Source organism: Photinus pyralis, unplaced genomic scaffold (genome assembly GCF_008802855.1).
Source record: "Photinus pyralis isolate 1611_PpyrPB1 unplaced genomic scaffold, Ppyr1.3 Ppyr1.4_LG1, whole genome shotgun sequence".
In the NCBI taxonomy this organism is placed as follows: Eukaryota; Metazoa; Arthropoda; class Insecta; order Coleoptera; family Lampyridae; genus Photinus; species Photinus pyralis.
The window spans coordinates 50,387,351-50,410,803 of NW_022170249.1; the positions used below are offsets into that span (position 1 = coordinate 50,387,351).

Genomic DNA, 23,453 nt, shown 5'->3' on the forward strand with positions numbered 1-23,453 from the left:
GCAAGAGCGCGTATATCTCCTCCTTCCAGGCCAACTGTGGAGCTCTTTGAGATCGCAGTGGACTGTTCAATCTCAGCGTTTTCCGCGGCCGTAGAGAGGTGAGTCAACAACCAAGGGCAGAAAACCTTACTCCACCTTACAGATCGCCTCGCTATGGAGTATGTTAAAGATCCAATATGGCGTCAATTTTAAATAAGGAGTTCCATCCAATCTTGGTTGACACCAAATCCTAACTGGCTATCGAGAATTCTACGGGGAGTGTATAAAATTGCCTGTAGGACGGAATTGCTATCTAAATCCTGGATGTACTGATTCAGCTCGGAAGATTGAATTGACATATTATTATTAATGAGGGAATTAAGGAGATTTAGCCGAGCTTAAAATATCGAGTAATGCCTGAGGTGCATACAACATTTATTTTTCATAATTCCAAATTTGTATTTTCCAAGTATAACAAATGTCAATGATTATTGTTAATGCACAGATTACAAGAAAGAACAGACATAATATATTAGACGTAACATTGGCGAGTGAAAGGATGGGCGAAGCAGAGTACGGGGGTGGAGGAAGATGAAGAAACGTTCAGCGATCACTGATACAGTCAGTGAGGTAGGCGAGAGCAAACCCGGGCACATAGTAAGACCAGAAGAACGCACCCGAGTGGAACGGTAACAGATTAAAAAACCCAATAAAAGAGAACATAAAGGTGCCGTCAATACCACACCACACCCGCGACAGCTGATTAGGAGAGGTGACGCGACCTGGCCGAGAAAAGACAGTGCCAAAAAGGCACCAGGGAAGAATGAAAGGCTCTACTGCTGGACAGAGAAGTGAACCGAAGCCAGGGAAACTTCTGTGGCAACAAGGAGTAGTACCCATACTCTTGTTGCCAGGGCTAGAAGGGCACCCAGACCCGCAGGAGATGCGAAGTTTGCTGAAAAACAGCCTGCGAGACGGACGCCGAGATGAGAGAGATTAATTAAAAGGAGAAGAGGGGAATGCTGGGAAGCGTGCGCGACGACTGGACAAGGAACCATGAGGCGAAGGCATTATCAGATTGCCTTCCGGATTTGGCAGAAGAAAAATACACAACAGTGCAAGGAAGTAATTACTACGTGAAGCACTCTTTCCGCTACACAGACTACGAGGTGGAAAATGGATAAACCCTCCGAGAAATACACAGGGGAACTTTGAGGCTGCGAAGACAATGCCCAAAAGGAGCGCTGAGACCCGACGAATACCGCCGGAATTCGTTGAACAGTAACGTTACTAAGACCTGAATATTTAAAACGTATTCAACAAATATAATGGAAAAGGCGAATTACCCGCGGTATGGAAGGAGCAACCGTGGTTTGGATTACCAAAAAAGAGCCGGGAGTGTAGACCAATCGCACTGATAAGCCTATAGGCAAACTGTTCGAAATCGTTGTGGCCAAGAGGCGCATGTATCAATGGACTAGTCGCCGTAAGACTCCGAAAAGGGCGGACCGTAGGGATTTGCGGTTACAAAAAATAGTGCAGATCGCGAAAGAAAGCAAGCAGGAACGTGAAGGAGAAGGAAGGAGCCGATTATAGCGTCACTGGATATGAAAAACGCATTTACCACATGCCGGTATAAATACGATCATGGAGCTCTGAATCACACTACTGCGCCAGCTATCTAGATTCAATATATGGGTGGATATTCTAGCAAAAGGAAAAACACTGCAGTGCTGCCTGCTGGAAGACATTGAGGTTGAAACAAACGGCGGGGTGCCACAGGGATCAGTATTCGGGCCCTACTATGAACTTGCATTACGACAGAGTGCTTAGCAGATTGATCTGACGTGATTGGACCGACAGGGAACCGGCGACTGTAAAACAAAGGTTGGAAGAAACAATTAGAGGTGGATGAGTGGATGACAGACGGTCTGCAACTGGTACCCGGCTCAGGGAAAGGCAGAGAATGGTGATGGAATGGTGGCCAAGAAGAATGGACACGAGAGGAGAGTCGTAGAACCCACTGCTTAATCAAGGATATCAAACCCTGGATTAGACGAAGGTACGGCCAATTAATTAATGGCGGACTCAGTCCTTACCCCACAGCCCGGGGAAAGTATGGCGCATATCTAGCACAAAAGAGAGAGTCGACAGATGCAGGGATTGCGACCAGAGGGATATCGAACGGGCACGCTAGATTCCCAGTGCCCAGGTGGGAAGCTGGCACTGATGGCGACTTTCATTAGAATCGGGGAGATACTGGAGCAGGCAACAGATGCTGACGAATACAGGCCAGTATGCTCGATAAAAGTTTTGATTGGTTATTGGGGAGTGTCGGCGATTTTCAAAATGAAAACATTGTGAAAGCATTAAATCGTTCCTGTAGAACATGTCTCTGAATTAAAATATTTTTGAAACAAACAATGATCAAGTTTCTCTTGAAGTGGAAAAGAAATTCAGTCGAGGGCTCTCGATTTACTATACACCTTTCCAATTTTTTACGAGGAAACCAAATTCAGCAACACCGACCTTTTGATCATAACCGAGCCATCCAAAGATATAAATTAAATAAATTCAATAATATACGCAACAAATCGGTTTATTACTAGTGCGGCTGTGGGGAGATAGACGGTTATCGTTATTCTTTCTCGCCTAATTATCAAGCAAGTTAAAGTAGTTTGGAGGTTAGATAATGATTTTTCAAGCATTCATTAAATGTATAGATATTTTCGGAAGACATTTTCGTTTATACAAATAAATCGTTGTGAGAAAATTATACAGTTCATTGCGTGGTAATGCGAAACTTTCACATATATGCGCAAGTAAACATTTAACATATAGTCAAACTTCCTAAGTTTATTCATTAGTGATTACCGCAATTTGTAAAAGAAACTTGCTCGAGGTTAAGCTTGACTTGAAACTAACTTTCATGAAATTCTATCATCTTAAGGTAATGTAGTCGTATGTTAACCCTCCACTATTATTTGCTTATCTTGTATAAGCCCCGAAAAGCTTTTATCCTGCGTTATTCAGCTTACGGTTTACAGACAAGTTTTGCTTGCCATACTACGCATTAATATTGTCGCGATCTTTTTTCATTGCAAAAATGGCGCTTTGTATCGTAATGGCGTTTCGATGTAAATAAGCGCGATCTGATTTCTTGCACAAAGAAGTACAAATGGGGCTATGGGTCATAAATAACGCATTCTACACTCCTTTTTCCACGATGTATAAATTCTCCCATTTTATTATTGTCGATAATAGAGAGGCGTAACTTTCAAGATAAAATGCAATCAATGAAAATCTTTATTAGTTGTACGGTAGAAAATTGCACTGGCATGGGTTCTGTCGGATAGCGAAATAAACCATCAAAGGGCCAATATCGGACTTATACTGAAAATAAGTAGTTAGTAGGTACGTACGCAGTTGAGAAGCCAAATTTATACCAATATAAAAGAAAGCGTATATTATACCATTACCATGTAAAAAAAATACAGCGATTAACAAATACAATTATGTTTTCCATATTTTAATGCAGCCGAACTATTCTATTAATACGGATGTCGATACGGAAATATCTAATTGAATGATTATTCCTTTTTTAATGGACCGAGAGGAGTATTTTGAATTTTAAACGCATAAACATGATTTATGTTCGAATTGGTGTAGTTCCAATGCAAAATTTGCACTTTTCAAACACACTTCGTGGACGATACAAATATATTTAAAGCTATTTTTCACAGCATATTTAGTTCGGGATTACAATTTTTGAGTTCGCGTTGCGTCGTACTTTCCGATTTTTTAAGAATGTTTTCCGATGCATGGTAAAACGAGGATGCAACCTTAAAGGATTAATTTTGTTTAGAATTTACCACAATTTACATACTTGTCTTTACGTTGGCACAGATGCGTTATTATTATTCACAGTATTACACAAACACAGATTGCTAAACCTTATCATTCATATTTCATTACGTATAGTTAAGCGCAAAATCGATATGGAGGAGGGTCTGAAGGCCTACCGGTTTTAGCGGGTTTGTGACTTATCTGGAACAATTATTGAAGTCTAACCTTGTCAAACAGTGGTTCTGTTAAACCTTTGGGGACGTATTTTCGCATTTTATTTGGTTGGCATCGTTTCTAAACAGAGGAATTGTGAGAATATATTACAAACTTAATTTGGTAGGATTTTATGACAAATAATTGAGAACTTTGTTCCCTGATAAAGCTTCAATGCTAAATTATCCATAATTATCGACAGATTGAACGTTACCGAATGATATCTCTCTATAATTTATAAATACCATGTCTTACGCGCAACGATATAACGAGATTGTTTCAGGGAACGCATAACGCAATCAGTTTAAGTACGTATTAAAATTTAAAGAAACTGATCTAAGACTGGTTTCGAATCAATATGCAGATAATCGGTTCACCAATTATGGGCATGTGGACGGGACATGGCCAGGAGTATTACAACGAAGGTCTCCTTTTAACAGCTCTTTGATTTGATGCTTCATAAAAATACAGCGTTTATTAAAACGAACATGCAAATTGGCGGCACTTTTATCCAAATACGACTAGGAACGCAAGTCGATCAGTGCGAATTATTTTTTCTAAAAACTAGTCAGCCGGCGTTTAAAATTGCTTCTAAACGAGTTGATAGGAGTTAGTAGAATGTTCAAGTGTCACGTCAGTTCTATTCGTGCCGCTTCTTCATTCGTTAAAAATTTCAATCTGTTTCTATGAATACGGTCCGTGATGGAAGTGCTACGAAATCTACGACCTCGCACTTTACGACCGCGGGTAGTGATCAGTGCAGTAGTGGATAAAGTAGTTTATCGGCCAGTTAGTGAGTATTGTCTTGTCTGTCAGCGAAATTTTAATCATAGAGTCATTCAGGGCCGTGAATAACCTTTCATGCGAGTATCTGGATTTGTATGAACACCTTGTTTGTTAATATTTTTGGTGATATACCCCGATGATTTTAAGCATAGATACTGTGGTCCGAAACCTCGCGCCATTCATATACGATACAATTACCACCGGTACATCATTGAATTAGAGGAAGATTGCCGAAAGCTGGAGCGTGGAAAAAGATACGAGCAGATTCTATCAGGTGCAACTCGTAAAGGCTACCTTGACAGCTGTCGAACCTGAATTATCATGTGATAGTACTGCTGTGACACCCGGTGCGATCTAGTTAATTCTGGGAGCGGCGATGAATTGTTTGGAACGCGGTTGGTCACTCTGCGATAGACCTTTATGGAAACAAGCTTCACGTGTGCGACCCTGAAGTCACTCGTAGTAACGTACGACAGCGATTCTCGTAAGTTTCCGAAAACGGACAAGGGTAATGTTAGAACGGGGCCAAAAAATTGTTTGCTCACTTCACAATTTGAAAATGTAACTCATATGAGGTGAAATTTAGCGAAGTTATAACATTATTAACATTCGATTTTAATTAATACACCGTTAATTAATGTAGTTGAAAGTGAGATTCCCAAGTAATAATTTGCAGCAAACAACTTGAGTTGACAGGTTTATAATATTATTAACGTTCGATTTTAATTAAATACACTGTTAATTGAATGTACTGTCAAGATGAGTGCTCAAGAATTAATTTGCAGCAAACAATTTAGGCAGATATTTGCGTAAGTTAAGTTGGCAAGATCGATCTGATGATGGACTAAGATTAATCGGACCTTTTCGATACTTCGAAGATACTAATCGGCGGCTGAGAACTAACGAACGTGGGTACTGCGATTGCGATACTGGACTTTTCCCTGAAATTTCAATCTCTGTAAGAATTTTACAGGTATCCGAAATGGCAGGACGGTCCCCTGATTGTTTGATGTAACCAATTAATGCAAACTATTGCATCGTTCGAGTGGTATCTGTGCTAGCCACAGCAACTAACTGGAAAAAACAGCGGCAAGCGAGAAGATAATCAAAGAAATTGTATTACCCTCTGATAGTGTTTAAGCTGGTTTAGATTGTGTGACACATGCTAGTTTTAGAACTCTCGTCATAAACGATAAATAATTAACCAAATTGTTAATTACAAAGGGCAGCATAGAGCATACACCAAAGCTAAATAATTAAATCGAGAATTGATATTTCCATTTGTAAAGAATTGTACCACCAATTAATAGCACATTGATAACACAAGTTAAAAAGTAATCGTAAACGATTTACATAAAGCGCATTTCCACTTGCATTCATTTCCCATTTGTAAGATGCAACTTCTGTTAAAATCGTAAAAATCCGGCAACAAATATGAAAGATAGCGTTGCACATGGGCAATCCATTGTTGACGTGCTACTTCAATTTCAGTTTATGAGAAGAATTTCATTTGAATGCTTTTCTAAATAAGAAAGTTGGAACTGCGCATACGCAAACCTAAATTTTGAAACTGGCGCTAGATTTTCCTTTATTCCAAGTGCCTATGTATCACATTTCAATATTTCATTTAAATTCTTCCATAAATAAAAAAAGTTGGCACTGCGCATGCGCAAAACCAAGTTTTGAAACTGGCGTTTGATTTTCCTTTATCCCAAGAGCCTATGTATCAAATTTCATTCAAATACTTTTAGAAGTAAAAAAGTTTGCAATTCGGTTTATAAATGGTCGAGATGCGAAAAGGGCACTGTGAATTTTGAATCGATTCGATTCAACTTTTGGCATTGCGTATTAAATGGCTAAAGCTATGCCCATATTGAATTTCATGTAATTCAGTTCATAACTAACGGAGATGTAAAAGCGATCGAACATTTCTAAACAAAGTTATCGTTCACACGGACAGATAGATGGACAGACAGACAAAGGAACAAACGGACAGACCAACAGGTAGACGACAGATAGCAATGCAAAATTATAAACGATCTCTAGGATCGTTAATAAACGGCAAAAGTGTAAAATTATGGAACATGTAAAAAACGGTTTTTTGTTTTTTTTTACAATAACTTTTTTTGTAAGCGGTACAGAAAAAATGACTTCCTTGGTACAAGACTCGACACCATAACGAACCAAATAGCGAAAAAAGTAGAACAATAGCTCTTAAGATCAAGAACTAGTAGCATCGCAAAACGAGCGGACGGACGGACAAAGTGGCCACAATAGCGCATTTTTTGTTGTTGTGGAAATGCGCTAAAAATTAACTGTCAAAATTAAAAATGTCAACCAAACTATGAAACGAGGCAAAACATGCATTCTAGAGACTGTCATAATCCAACTAAAAGGAGCTAGTCGCAATCTCATGACACTGAGGGCCATGTCACAGAAAGTAAAGTGGTTTTGTGCATGAATATAAGAATGATTTTCGGAGATTCATAGATTATAGGTGCAGTTTTAACAAGATCTTGATAAAGGGGAAGGTAAAATAATTGATTATTCGGACGCACGAATCTGCTGACCTGTACTATTAAATTGAAAAATTCTAAAATGTAACCTTTCCCACCTGCCGAAACGCCCTACTGTTATTGAAAGACACTTCAGTGGATGTGAGATGGGAAACGTGACTAATTTAAGATATCGACCTTCTCAATTTTTTTTCGTTGCATTGTAATTGAAGAGTGGTACGTTGAACTCGTTCACATGTGACCTCTGTAATTATTAAACTTTGTCGAGCATCCTACAATGTAAACAATCTACATACAATAAGGTGCATAAGTTTACTTAAGCGTAAAAGTATACAATCACAAGAGACAAATGAAAGCAATGAGTAACTTTTAACAGACATATAACTAAATTGGGACTTAACTCGTAGGTATTCTAAAGTAAATATAAATAAAAGAACCGAGTTCTTGCACGTCCTTCATGTTTTCCGCTTGCATCGATTAACAAATAAAAGTAACAAGCGTTACCGTGTGGTGTACTACTCGAAAGGTGGTGGATCCTGGTACCTACAATATCGGAATGTGAATTAATAGTAGAATCTCTTACATTACTTCGGTTAAGTAAATATCCGAATAGTACACAATGGGAACAACTCATACAGTAAGCTCATACCAGCTACAGCTAATCGTAAGAATGTAGCAAATATGTACGGGTATAAGTTTGAAAATGGAGAATGGGTATGAAGGTCACAGACGTATGTTTCTAGTTGTTAAGGAAATTGTTCAAAAATAATTTATTAATCACGCTGTAACAGGAGGATAAGATCTGCACAATGTGGATACATGAAAAGTATTTTTCTACAATCGATATCCAAAGTAGGCATTTGCGCTCGTATTTGACAACGCAAACGTCATCTTTTTCGAGGAATGTCACTTTGTCGCTTATAAGCGACAAAATAGAAAAAACGCTCGCTCTCCCAATTATTAACTATAAATCAAATATGCATTGCTCAGAGTATCCAATGACAACGAGTAAATGACATCTTTCATTTGGGCATAAGATTAAAATGATTTGAGTGAAAAATTTAAATTTTTGGAAATATGTGAACTGCTCGATTGTAGAAAAAACCTTGTGTGTAATTCGAGCGCAAATTGATTGTCGATTTCAAGAGATTGCCGCGCTCCTTCGTCGCGCGTCAACTGTCTCTTTCAATCGACAATATATCATTTTGCGCTCTTAATACACAAATAGCTATTGTGTACTTCACTTTAAAAAACAGTTTGATGCAGAATATAACGTCATGCACAACACAATCACGTCAGAAGCGAGATTGAAGTGAAAAGTAAACAACAATTTTTCATTAGGAGCAGGACCTGAATGGGCAAAAAAAATTGACTCGGGGGAGGGGGGGGGGGCTGATGGCACACCGGGCTTGCACCAATCACGGAAATTGGAATATACGACCTCAAATGATTTCCCATGAGGCAGGCCAAGTCGACTCTTCCAACGAAGATCTAGGGATACTTGGGAGATTACTATCCTTTTTGGTGCCAGAAGGAAACCTTAAAAAGCAAATTCGAGAGACCACATAAGAAAGGAACCCCATCATTTTCAATCATTGGTCAAAGATAGCGGCGGCAAGCCAGACTGGGTTCTTGTCCACCAATTTCCCCAAGCGGGGATCCAGAAGAGTCCAGCAGTCTGTGAATTTTCTTGAAGGAATGAAAGAATAAACAGTCACAGAGTAGTTGGAGGAGTTATCGAATTTGTCGGTAAGAAAATTTATTTTCCCGTACAATGCGATCGATAAGTAAAGCTTTACGGTATTCAGATTCAGTGCTTGAATCTTTCGTAACGGAAAAAACTGATTCGGCAAAGCCAGGATGAATTAACGATCCATAGACGTATGAAACTATAATGAAAGATTCAAGTGATTAGATTAGGCAGCAAATTACGAAGATACATGACGCCAACATATCGCGGGATTGCGCTCATTAATACATGATGGCTCAAACAGTACTGATTTGGTAATTAGGTGTTTTTATTATGTGCATTTATTACTATAGTGTAATTATTCCTATGCATATTTTTAATTGAATTGTTAAATAATAGGATTCAGCTAAATCCTTTGACGGTTTTCTATGTCTCTTGGCAAGTTGGCCAACACCTCGAGTCACATATTTAAGTTTAAACAATAAACAACTACAATGTGGGACCCTGAAAGCTGAAACACTAGTAATAGTCGGGCCATTCGACATGACGGTATAATTTGGGAGTACCAATTATCCTTTTTACAGTGGTTATACAGGTTTATTAGGATGCCAAAAAATCATGATTGCCATCTCAAAGCGGTAGCTAATAGATATGGCGGCCAATCAAAGATGGCGGAATGTGAGTTTTATAAAATCAACTATATCTCTGGAATAGTTGATCCAATTTCATTATTCTTTTTTGTAATGAAAGCTCTTTATATGTGCTATAAATATTGTTATAAGTACTTTTTCGATAAAATCAACTGTTAATAAGTAATTAAAAAAAATGTTTTTTTTTCCGAATTTTCTTTACTTACTACCTATATTAATCCACAATAAATGGTAAAATATGCGCATATATATGCAGAATGTGTGAAAAATATTCAAACAGTTTTGATGTATATGCACACATATGCAAAATTATATGTTGCATAATTTCTAATAAAAAAGGAATTACGATACGATAAAACTAGCAATAAGATGTTTCTCTAAGTTTTCTGCACGAAATGATTGTCTCCTGTCGCTAAGAATTAATTTTTAAGCACTAAGCAGAGAAACGTCTATCTACATCAACAAAAGTAATAGGTGCATTAGAAAACGACAAACTATTGGGAGCAATTTCCAAACATTTCACAATATCACCTATCAATACCGTAGAGAAAGAGAAAGATAAAATTGTTTGGAAATGAAATTAAACATCAATTAAATCAATAAATTTTCCTTCCGGATATTGCAGTATGTTTCATGATCGGGTCAGTTATAAAAATCCGCAAAAATGTTTTAAAAATTCAAATTAAAATCGATTAAATCTAAAAAAAAATTAAATATCCAAAAATAAATTCGGTTTAATCGCAAATGTTGTAAATCGAAAATACACAAAATCTTATAAGAGTACAACCAAAAATAGACGATATTCATTTTGTATATAAGTATTCACAGCTTTAGCTGATCAACAAATTTGAATAAAAATAAAATAAGTGCTTCCAAACATCAAGAAGATGGTGAAATTATGCAAAAATATATGTATCATATGTGGAGAGATTGCACCTTTTAGTGAATTGCACTCTCCAAAATACAGGCAATCTTAGGCCGTGTTATACAACGTTGCATTACAAGAATTTTCACCGTCTTACTAGGAGATACATCGGATAAACTGTTGTACATTGTGAAATAGAAGTAAGTAAGACTTTGCAGGCTTCTTCTGATAGTGAAAGTTCAATCTCATAACAACCAATCCAGAGGCGTTTGAAACGAAAAAAAATCAGGCCTACGAGTTCAATATAAATTTAAGAAGGAAAGACGATCTATGGAACTATTACTTCAGGTTCTTCATCTTTTTTTTTTTAAATATATATTTTTATTGCCAGCTCAACAATTAACATTGTTATACATAGCATAGATAACATATATGTGGGTAAGTTAATTGGAAAATAACATTAAAGACTAATTCGTTGCGTCTTAAGAATAACAATACTGTTGTGATTGAATATGTTAGTCACTTCCTTCTTCAGAGGTTATCAGGTCTTGTGGTAGCTGACGTTTGAGTCTAGTGTGAATGTTTCTTTGGCATAGGTTGTAGTGTATAGCTCCACTGCACTCATGTATGTTTTTAATGAAGTTTTTGGTGCATTTTATAATGTGGTCTTGAATTGGGGTAACTCCTAGTTCATAATGTAGTTGGGCATTTCTCACATACCATGGTGAATTTACAGCTATTCGCAGCACTTTATTTTGCAGCCTCTGTAGTTTTTTTATGTTTGTTTTAGAAGTGTTGCTCCACACCGGTGATGCATATAAGGCAAGGGGTCGAATGAGGGATTTATATAAGACTATTGCGCATTCTGGTTTTAGGTGTGATTTTCTATTTATTAGTGAATATAGCTGTTTGAGTCTGCTGTAGCACTGTATTAATTTTTGATTAATGTGATAACTCCAAGTTAATCTTGTGTCTAGATACACGCCTAGGTACTTAACACTGATAAGAAACTACTATACAAAAACTAAATACAAAAATCATTGTAGTTACGTCTACAGACATATTGTAGCTGAAGAGGCATGTTAAGACCAGATCAAATACCAAATGATGATGAAATTGGTATGTGCGGATTATGTTTCTCCCCGTATAACTTCACTTCTCTACTTTAATTGAAATTGTATCTCGATTTGGACGACACTGGGTTCGTTGTCATTACAGTTGTAAAATTGACTCTTTAATGGTGAAAAAAATCCCTTTAATAAGTACTGGGAAAACTCTAAGAAGAAAGGATTCACATAAGCGACGCGTACTCTTTGCCATTCTGTTCTAAAACCCCCTCATTAATATTCGCTACTTGTGATAAATTTTGCTAAAAGATATAAACAAAAATTACCAACACCGCTACATCCGGTTTACTGATTTGTCTAATAATTAGTATTAGACACGCGTCAGTAAAATAGTTTCAATTAAAAACCCCATGCAGGGACGTGATAAGCACCCTCGATGTCGAGTTGTCATTCGGCATGAATACGAGCACAACATGTTGATCACACGCACATGATTATATATTTTCGAGCGACCGTGCTACATTCAATAAATAATTACAACATAATACGCTTCTAGTTCTAGTTATTCTTTTACATTCACGATTTTTTGTTTGAAAAACGATAAACGCGTACAGGAGCACAAATAAGCTTTGGATTTAAATCTAACGATAATGATTATAATAGTTAGATAAGAAATAGACGAACAAATACTTACCAATTACCGTAAAATTGACTTTACTGTTCCTAGTAGGTGAATTTCTGAAATCAACTCTACATCTGTAAATCCCTTCATCGGAAAGTTGAATTTCACTAATTAGTAAAGTTGCCGGATTTGTTGTTGAACGGAAATACGCTCTTGGGCCAAAAACGGCTGGAGATGACCATAATTTTGCTTGATTAAACTGACGACTTCGTACATCAAAACTGAAACAAAATTTACTAATTACTACCTTCTTTAAAAAATTACAAAGAAGTGCGATGTACATTTGTACAGAGTAATCGCGAATAGTCTGTTCCAGTGGTGTTAATCCCTTCGGGAACTCTGTCCATACTGAGAATTCCGGCATCAACGTAAGTCTTATATAAATACGTACTCGCGCTTTACACTTCGTTATTTCAAATGGAATCCCCTAGTTTGTATTCATTTTTTAACTTAGTTTTGTCTCCTTCAAACTGAATTGACGTTAGTAATATCTGTGAAACAGGCTTATTATTTTCAAGAGTCTAAAATTGTCATCGTCTAGGCCTCTTAACAGTACCTGGTCCCCATGGCTTCTCTCACCCTGGACCACTAATTACAAGAACCACAAAGAGCATCGCTGGCTTGCATTCACCTACCAAGCTACCTATTATCTTACTCAGCAACACTCAAACATGCTACAGGGTTAATCAGAACAGAGGATCTTCTCACGTCCAGGACCTGGAAACGTATCCTCCTGTACAATCCCTACCCTCATGCATGGGACTAAACGAGGGCCTGTAAGAGTGTTACCATGTCAGCTGGATATACCGGGCCCTCTTTGTTCCCGAAGCAGTCACGGTGAAACCGTTCCCATGACGTAACTCTCATGCGCAATAAAGTGCCATGGCTCTCACCCATACAAACACAATGTATATTGTAACGTTCCGTGTCTGCGTTGAATATACCCACAGGAAGTGTTTGATTGACTGCGCATTTAGTGGGTTGATATCGAGTGAGATGGTACCACTGGGTTTGAGGCAACGACACTTTGACTTTTGTCGTAATGATAGGTACTTACTTCACGAAACATGTTGAAATCTTATGAAATTCCTGAGGAATCAAGTTAAATTTGCAAAAATTATTTATCTAAACGTCTTAACGTGAATGGGAATTTGCTAACCTTAATCTTCGTAAGCATATTTTGCATACTTCCGTTGTTTACAATATTTTCATTATTTCTAGGTTAGTTTATATATTCCCGGTAAATTCGAAATTGATTAATATATCATCTACTCTATTGCATTTGTATGGGAACTCAATCATTGGGATAAGCAAGGTTAATCGTATCAACATATGTTTGATTTCCCCATTTTAGTTCCTTTCCCGGATATCTTATCTGTACCGAAAGAGTATCGTTAACACTTGACTATTCGACAAACTAGTAACTTGATCTATTAAGATACCGTTATATTCAGCAATTGTGGTGAATTTCCATCAATCATCTGGGACCGCAGACATAATGTCAGAACCCCCTGGTGCAGGAGCTTTGCAAACTCATATGGTCCTTCCTTTTTGTTTTCTTTTTAGTTTCATTTTGGCAGGATTTTGTGCCTGTCTGGCGCCGACCCTATACGGGTTTGCATTTGATCCGGATTATTTAACTGAGAGACATACTCTTCCCGACTAGCCGATCATTCCCGTTTCCTACCCCTAAAGAATCGCTACAATATCTAGGTGCAATAACCCACCCTCACAATGAACGAGGATAATCAGGATTCTTCCAACGCGATGGGGTTAGACAGCTCAGGTACCGGGATCGACCGGCTCGCACGAATCCTGGGGTACGGAGCATCAAACACGGTGGGCAGGATGGATTCAGACGGGGAGCGCTTCCTCCGATGTGCTGGGTCGAACGAATCCTTGAGGTACATAGCACTTCTACCGATCAGAAGGCCCTCACGCGCCCTTATATTGGCCCAGAGCACTTACTGCCGTAACTTAACTGTATGTGTACCAAATTTGATTCCAATCGATTCAGCCGTTTAGCTGGCAATGAGGGTATGACACACGTGCGCATGCGTGATTCTGTCCAAAGCTCTTTACCTCCTCCTTTTATGTACTACATTGGGTTCCAATCGGTTCAGCCGTTTAGCCAAAAATGAGAGTGCAAACGGACCGATAGACCGACATCATCGAGATTTTGTTTGATTCGAATTTCTGATGCTTCAAAACGTGTATTTCCGTCAAAAAAGTGGGGGGTAATTGTTTACCTCAATGCAATATCTCCCTTACTAACGTGCGAGTGGTCAAAAAATGTGCATCGACCGGGAATCGAACCCGGGCCCCCGTGTGGCAGCCACAACAATTAGACAAACGAAGACGCCGCGACGGTTAGCATCTTAATAGGTATGGAATGGATTAACTATTTTGAGGGATAGAAAACGTAGTGTATTATACACGGGGGAAAAGCAGAACACTCACTTTTCCCCCTTGTATAATAAATAGCTATTTCTACATGTGATCTTCTTTGCCCTATAAACAAATAGAAAGATTGCGAGGTATTTTAAATATATCGACAAGCATGCAAAATATGACAGTGTTGCGCAGATTTATCTATGCTTTTATATTTACTCCATAGGAGGTTTTCCCTAAAAGACAGAAATGTGGTGTTGTCATCCGTGCCTGTAGTTTATTCAAAGTATATTAATTGATTAGACAGCAAAATCTAAACGCCTCAATGTTTGCCATTTATACGAAACGTACGTTAGAAGTTTTAAACACTTCGCAATTACAAAATTTGTCTGGATGTGCACAATAGCAGATCCATTGGAAAAAGTATTACCTTTTATGGGTCCTTTTATTAGTGGCTTCAGTTTATGATCATAAACCCTAACTATTGCGAGTTCCTCTGAAAAATAAACAGAGCGCATAAAACATAAATGCAAATTGATCGTAATTTTACCCTTTATCTCGGTTAGCCATACACATTTCTAGAGAGGAAATTAAAACTGCAAGAATCCCACCTCATGCAGGTAGAAACTTTAATTACACCTGCTTTACGTTGTCAATTCCATTTTAATAAGTGAATCGTAATATAGCAGGTAGAGTTTGAAGTATCTACTAACCGAGTGATTTAATATTAAAACGAATTCAGAGCAAAGTTTATGAGTTAAATCGCTCTACGAAGTGTTTATGTTCTTTGCCTGCACACTTAACTTTGCCTTGGCGTCTTTTAACTTGATTTAAGTGTTCTATTAAAACAACTATGTACTTCTGGCTCCAGACTCGACTTCGGCTTTTATTCAAGAATGAATATTCATTACTTAACTACGTCTTATAGTAGTACTTCTCTTGCTGACAATAATAATGCAACGGAACTTGCCAAATAACGCTCACTTTTTAAATTTACTACCATCACCCCCTCAAAAATACTAACACAACCTCATTACCTAAATAACGACCCGTAGTGGGGTTTTCAGTTAAAAGGCACTTAAGTGGGCTATGAATAACTAAGCGTCGCGTCGTCGAGTGCATAAAACAGTGTACGAGAGTTCGCTCATTGTAAAAATAAAATAGTTTGATAATTTAAGTGGATATTCAAAGCTTAAACAGTGTAGCATTAAAGTCATCCATCTCTAAGTTGAGCGAAACGGTTTTCGAGTTTTTAGATTACATGCAGATTCGAAAAAGATCCCACTTGGCAGTTTAAGTCTTAAAGGATAAGTTTAATAGCGTTCAACTAGTTCAGATTGTAAGGACAAAATGAGATCGTTATATGGTAATTGCTGCAGTCTTCTGATAAAAGCTTTAGAGCGAGACACCTTTTAATAAATACGCGTAGGGTTTAATACGCTCGACAAACAAGCGCCCAGTTATTAAAAACTGTGTTGAGCGACGTTTGTTGCAATTTATTGCGATTTTCGATCAAGCTTTTGTCGTGTTAAGGCGCCCATAAGATCCGTTATTCGAGAGAAAATACCGTCATTTGGAGACAGTTTTAGGAGGTAGTTTAGAAAAGTCTCACTTGAAGCTCGGCGATAAATTTTTAGGTTGAATACTAAAACTTTATCGAACGATTCCAATTGAGTGTTTTTTCGTAGTTTAATTATATTTATTGTGCGTGTTACTTTCGACAAAGGAATCATAGGCGCAATTACACGCCTGACACGCGTATAAAAGTTTAATTTTGGGGTTTAAATTGAACGGGATCGTGGGAAGAATCACCTGAATACTCTGTTAACTATGAGATAAACAACATGATGGCGAGGAGAAAGTTTGTTTAACGAAATCAATGTCTGCGTTCAAATAAGTGTTGGAAATTCAGTAAAACGTTTTCTTATAGTAACACAATAAAGTGTTTTGGAACGACGTATAAAACCCATTTTACGTAATTATATACAGTTGGAATGGTTTATTTTCAACATAACAGAAGATAATACTTTAATATAGAAGGCTCGACTGTTGTAACTTAATTTGCCATAACACTGATGATATTCTACTTCGCAAATTAGAGAAGTTAACTTATAATTTCCAGATACTCGGATCTTTTGGAACTGTCATTTAGTTTATAATGTACGTCATCTCACAAAAGTATGAAATAATAATCTTGGTACTAAAGGTAAGTGCCTGTAGCACGACGATTAAGTTTCATTACACACATGAAAAATTACAATCGTGATAAACGTACCTTTTAATTGAGACAGTTTGCATTAAGCTCGTACTAAGACGAGTGCGAAACATGGAGATTACCTTCATAAACTAAATTATAAGGAAAATTAATTATTTTAATTACCAAATTTTGTGGAAAACTAATACTAAGACAAGTATTTACAACTTATTCTTCATTAGGCCAGTCAACAACAACATCAAACAACGAAAACGCGCATGTACGGGTATCTACAATATTTTTATATGTTGTTAGATCGCGTGAAAGTAGTTTACACCAAAACGCCGAAACCGATGCGCTACATACAGGATGATCGAAAAACCGCGAAATTCTGGAACTTCAGCTAAACTATCGGATTTTGGGTAAATGATGAAAACATTGTACTGAATAATGCTGGTCGGGTCGTCTGCACCCTCGTCTTCCTGGTGCAGGGCGATAGGATGACGATATTCCAATTTCGCGCTTTGCAAACAGCATACGATAGAGCACTTGAACCCTGCTTTTGCTAAGCACCCTTTTTTGCATTTGCAAAGTTACCCGTTCTTAGCAGGGTCTGAGGAGCAGACATTGATTGCTGGTGGCCCATCCTCAGTCACACGGATTTTTGTTAACATCTAACAACTTTTTCACTTGATGGTAGGTACTTCAAGAATTATATTTTGCAGACTATCTGGTGTGGGGGGGGGGGTTAACTGTGGCCGTTACTGCCGAACCTTTAATAACGATGGGTCCCTCTGTACGATGTGAATTTATGTTCATATGTAATTGTAAAAACAGATTAATTTTATTAATAATAACTTTTATTGAGCTTCAATTAAAGTACATAAACAGCTTTTCAAATAAAAAGAAAAATAAACAAACCCTTCGCGAAACTCAATATGCTGAAGTTCAGACTAACCAACCAAGCAGTTGAATTATCTGTTCTTCCACTTCACCCCCTATTAACAAATTATTGTCATGTCAAGACAATGAATATAATTATAAAGCTAACAAAAAAAAAAAAAATAAATAAATAAAGGAAAGAAAATGTGCGCATTGAACCCAAATGATACATCAATAATATTGTATAAAAATAAAATGATTTGCTAAGTTAATAAGAAACTAAAAAATAATCTGATAAACTACGGTCGCTCAAAGAGATATTGTTGGTATTTGGACCTGAACGTTTTTTTTGGGAAAGGGACTTAAACTCATCAGGAATTTGGTTATATAATTTCGCGATATTATAAGAAAATGATCGCTGAAATAATGCGGTTTTATGGTGGGGTATTATAATAGAGTCCTAACATTTATTTCATTCGTTTGGAAATATTTGCGTATAGTTACTGTAAAAGTAAAATCTCCAATCAGTGCGATAGGAGTTTGTTACCGCTGCGTAAAGCTAATTTATTTCAAGATAAGCAGATGTTTTTTTCGCACAACTGTTCAGATATTCAGACGCGCATTAATATTTAGTTTATAATACGCCGTTATAATTCAATATAAGCTGTAGCGTTGTTCGCGCTTACTATAGTCGGGGTTGTTTCAATCGTGCGGTGGAGTTTGTCATCTGGCTCTGAGTGCCTTTTATAATTTCAGCTTTATTAATTGATTTATGTCGAATAAATCTTATTTTAAACGATTAGCTTTGTGTTCAATGGATCCCAAATTACACGTAAATAAGAGTTCTCAAGTCAATATCACAGACGAGACTAGGTCCGAACATAGACCTGGATTTCTTAACGATTGTTTCTATTTGACCTTGTACAAGTGAAGTTCAAAAATTAAACTTAATTGGAAGTGAAAGCTCTTAAATAGCTCATAGCATGCAATCAAAAATGAGTTGCTGTCGAGTCACCTTTGGAACTTTTAATTCCAAAGGCAACTCGACAGCAACTCATTTTTGATCACCCGTTAGTTCATGCATACAAATTAATTTGAAATAAGTAAAGGAAAACAGAGGTTGGGCTACGTCCAAGTGGACAAGGCTCTTTTGGGAGTGGCGCTTAAAAATTGGGATTACTTGTACATGATGTAAATAGCAACTTTCTTATTTAAAAGAACACCCTATATTTTATTGCATTTTCGAAATCTACATGAAAATTGATACCATTTCCCTATACCCAGCATCAAACGTTTTCAAGTTATTCAAGATTTTTCAAAATTTTTTACGTTTGATTGTTCCTCTGACTCCGTTGACTTGGATTTCAAAGTCTTCCAAAATCAACACTACTGACTTGATGCTACATGAGAAAGATTTAACTTTTGATCACCCTTCTACAGGGTGTTTTAAAACTCGTCAAGTTTACCACTTTCAAATGTCGAAAAGAAGTCTTCGTCATTACATTGAACCCACAGTTTTTCCTGTTCCCGATTCATTAGAAGTCCTATAACTTCTGTTTCTGTTGAGCCAATTTCCTGAAAATCAATAGCGTTCTACCGTAATATCCAAAGTAGCCGTAACAATATGAACATTAGGACGGACAACCATACAAAACTAGAAAGGATCCGAGGATCCTTAATAATTAAAATATGTTTGCACGTTGTATACGAGCTTAAGCTATAATGCTTTAGTTCACATTATTATTATGAACTTTGACACACTCACGAACATAAAAATAAATGATATCCTCTGGGTCGCCCAAACTTGAACTACTGATTAATTTGCTGGTCTACTCCAAATATTGAACAGAACAGCCGATATAAAATCCTGGGTTAAAAATTCAACTATTGTTCGTATTTATGGTGATAGTTTCTCTACCGAAAATGATCCAAATACCAAAAACGTTAATTCGCTCCGCTGAATTGCCTGACGCTTCTCTCCCAACAACCTAATATTCTCCCAAACAAAATAAATAAAGAACACAGGAGAAACAGGACTTGGGGAAGACAAAAATTAACGAAATTAAAAGTATGATCGTAAAAAATTGTGAAATACTCTGCCAATAAGACTGGAACAATTGGAACAGAAACAGGGAGAGAAAAAAATGAAAAAATTAGATACGGAATCGCGGTACAACACAAAATTTTACCAATCACGGCTTATTTAATTTTTATTCCTTCAAAATTGGCAAAATTGAATTCTACTCTAACTATCTAAGACTAATAGTGCTGTCTCAGCACAACGAATTGATACCTAAAATGTTTCTGTAACATCTGACGGCAGAACCAACCCCTGTACCTCATCAGCTTTAAGGTTCATATCCAATTCCAACAATGCAATGAGAAAATATTGATCTTGCTCTTCTTTTGGCATTCTATGCTTATCTTTTCCTCCGAACCCGAAATTTATAATCTTATATCCCAAATCTAGACATTCATTCACCATGTCTTGGATCATCTTATGGTAACGACTCTCATTTATATAAAAATTATCAAATGTATCATTGTATCTCTTGGCAATTGTGGTAGCTACTGATGCCGCGTTTTCGAAAATTTTGCGATTAAGCAAACCACATTCATCCTTGTCATATAACAACTTTAAGGAGGAACTCTCTGAAGTTTGATTGCTGCTGAAAATCTTTCTTTCAGACCCCTCAATATAATCGTATCGTATATAATTTAAAGCTAGAGAAAATAGAAAAATAAAAATGAAAGTTATAAAACCACGTTATAGGCAGAAGGCTAAAAACGTATAGTAACGAACTAAAAAAAACTGCTTCACTAATTCACTTCCATTCCGTGGATGACGCCGTCTCCAGCAATAAGACTCATTTTTTCTAGCCAATCATTCAGATTTCTTGACACACAACTCAACTGCATGTGAAGTGGAATCCCGTTGCATGAGCAATTCGCACGCTACGAAGCAAGCTGGATAAGGACGGATATGATCCTTGCCAAATCGTCCCGTCATTTCCCACGACTTCTTGGCGCCTCGAACTTTCACACGCATTTAGAAACTTAGGACCACTCACCCATACTTCGTATATTGATGAATAAATTTAGGAGAGAGTTTCCTTGAGCTGATTTCCAGAACGCAGCCTCACGTTCCGAGTAGAGGTAACTTATGGTAATGGGACAGAAAGTTAAGGGATGAACTACCACCGGGAAGCAGTAACTCGTAGCGAAGAAAGATTTAACTAAGGGTAGTGATGGACACGGGCTACTTGTCGAAAAATCTTTCTTTATTAGTGTAATGTACCCATTTGTAGAATTTGTTTTTTAGTTAAATATACAGCGCTTCTAAAATAGTTAATAAATTATCCTAACAGAAGCTTGCAGGAATAAAATTAATTGTTTACAGTCACTGTAATTGTACCTTGCTTAGTCAAAGTATTACCCCTGACACACATTTGGGTATATGCAGTTTCGCAAAAGGGATTTGCTTATAACGAGCGTTGCAAACTGTTAGAATTGCTTCATGACCTATACACGCAAATAGATTAACTAAATATTAATTTAAACACATGTCTCTAGCCACTATAAATTTGGAGATAAACGTTGTTTAAAGGAGTATTCCTTCAGCATTTTGTTACGATGGCAAAGTGTTCACATGATTAGTGTGTTTGAAGTTGACATAAGGTTGTTCAAGTAAATTCTTCTACTATCGTCCAATTAAGTTAATAAGGACGTCCATTACATGTAAAAGCTTCACACTGAGACGTTTATTTCGTGCAATCTTGATCTTATAAACCACACAGCAATTACATGAATTTGTTGCGATGGTCTCTATTTGTTACTCATCATTTACAGTTGTGTTATGCGGCAACACCCACGACTAGGTTTTGAAACACTTTTTATGCTTATATTCGTCTAAATAAATTTTCCAATGGGCGCTTCTTCGATCTAAAATTGGTCGAATCTCTCAAACCGTAGCAAATAACGCTCATTAGCAGTCATTAAACATATTGCTTGATAACGAAGCTGGTTCCCGTTTCGATGTCCAAAATGATATTGAAAATAATGTTTTTTTAAATTCCTTCCTAATTTTAAGTCTTCTTTTTGTTTATTATTATTGATGGTATATATTCCCTTCAGTTTATCCTGTTAAAGAAATGTAAACAAAGAAGAATATACATTCCGGTATGCAACGCCTTTAAAAATCCGTACTAATTTCCGATGAGGAAGTTGACAAAAAGTTATAAACGGAAATAAGGCGCTATTGAAATCTCTTTTATGTTGTCATTCAGGATAAATCACACTGCTTGCCGTAATCTTACATGAAAAGTTTCTTAAAAGTGAATGTATCTACCAACATTTCATTAAACCGTTGAATTTTATAACAAATATAAATTCTAGAGATTTATTTTTAAGACTTGCAAAGTCACACGTCGATTCCGCAAATTTGAATATCGATTAAATAAGAGATATTTTGGTCGAAGTAAACAACCCTCGCTTCCTATTTATTTACCGAATAAACCAATATACAACAAATGTTTAAATCCAATAATGTATCGTGTCAATATTTTGTTTCGATAAACTCGTACTATCCCAATTTATGTCCGCCATCCAGAAACGTGCACGATGAATATGATGCAATTTTCTTCGAGTTCGCAAATCGCTAGAAGATCCCGTTTAACACCACACAATTTACTTGCTGCAATTGAGCTCTTTAACAGTTTTGCTGTTTAACTATATTTCTTCGGCGCAGCATACGTTCAGACAGCCACGATTTGAATTGAAAATTGAGGTAACGCATTGAATTCCTTTATCTTGTTAAATCTCCCTGAAACACATTCCACCTTGTCCCTAATTCAAAATAAGTCGGAACTTTATACATTATTCCATAGATAGTCACGTATTCTTAAAATTCAATTATACTTTCGCCTTTGATAAAGCTTTTAACGCTAGTATGATGAAGCCAAGTTGTGCGAGTGCTTTTGGTTCTACTGTTGCATATGCAGTGTGTCCAAAATGTAGTTTATGTAAGTATGTTTAGCCTTTGTTCACGAAAGGAGGTAGGTTGAAGCGAATAAATCACAAATGTACAACCCTTAATTTAGTTAGAATGATATAAACAAAACGTTACTGCGACAATATTCGATAAGTCAAGGTTTTTAGATAAGATAAAATATGTACACACCATGCAAGGTTAAGGTGTCATTTATACATCTCGTCTCCATCCTCGGTCTGTAAATGGATTTTAGTAAAGCTTATTTTTTTTGCACACACATGGTTTATTTTATGCCTACAGAACTATGGGAAAAGTGCTCCGACTTCCTGTGGCGTTTCATAGATTTTCAGGCCCTTGAACTCATTGAATCTTGTAATACTTTGACCAATACTTTTGTGGCAACATTGCCAATATAATCGCCACGTACCCAAAAGTTATACAGGATTGCTAAAGATGGAAGCAAAGCTCTCACGCTCATACACTTGAAACAAACAAACATTTGAAATTACTTGACATTTTGAGGTTAGAAAAAATGTTGAAAATGGCAAAAATACATAATAGTATTAAAAGTAGTAACTGGAACTACGACTTATTATAGTAGGTTGTTAACAAAACTAGAATAACCGGTCAAATTAACTAACGTCACAAATATACATACCGCGTACTGATTATGTGCAAATACAAATTCGTAAAACGCTTCAA

At 36.9% G+C, this 23,453-nt stretch overlaps 1 protein-coding gene across 1 annotated transcript in view; it reads right to left on the bottom strand.

Moving 5' to 3' along the window:
* LOC116176895 (nephrin) overlaps positions 1–23,453 on the bottom strand; it is a 192,868-nt gene that overhangs the window by 157,015 nt on the left and 12,400 nt on the right. The window contains exon 2 of the mRNA XM_031495719.1: positions 12,307–12,515. Coding sequence (XP_031351579.1) covers positions 12,307–12,515 — 209 coding nt within the window. The remainder of the gene's footprint in view (positions 1–12,306; positions 12,516–23,453) is intronic.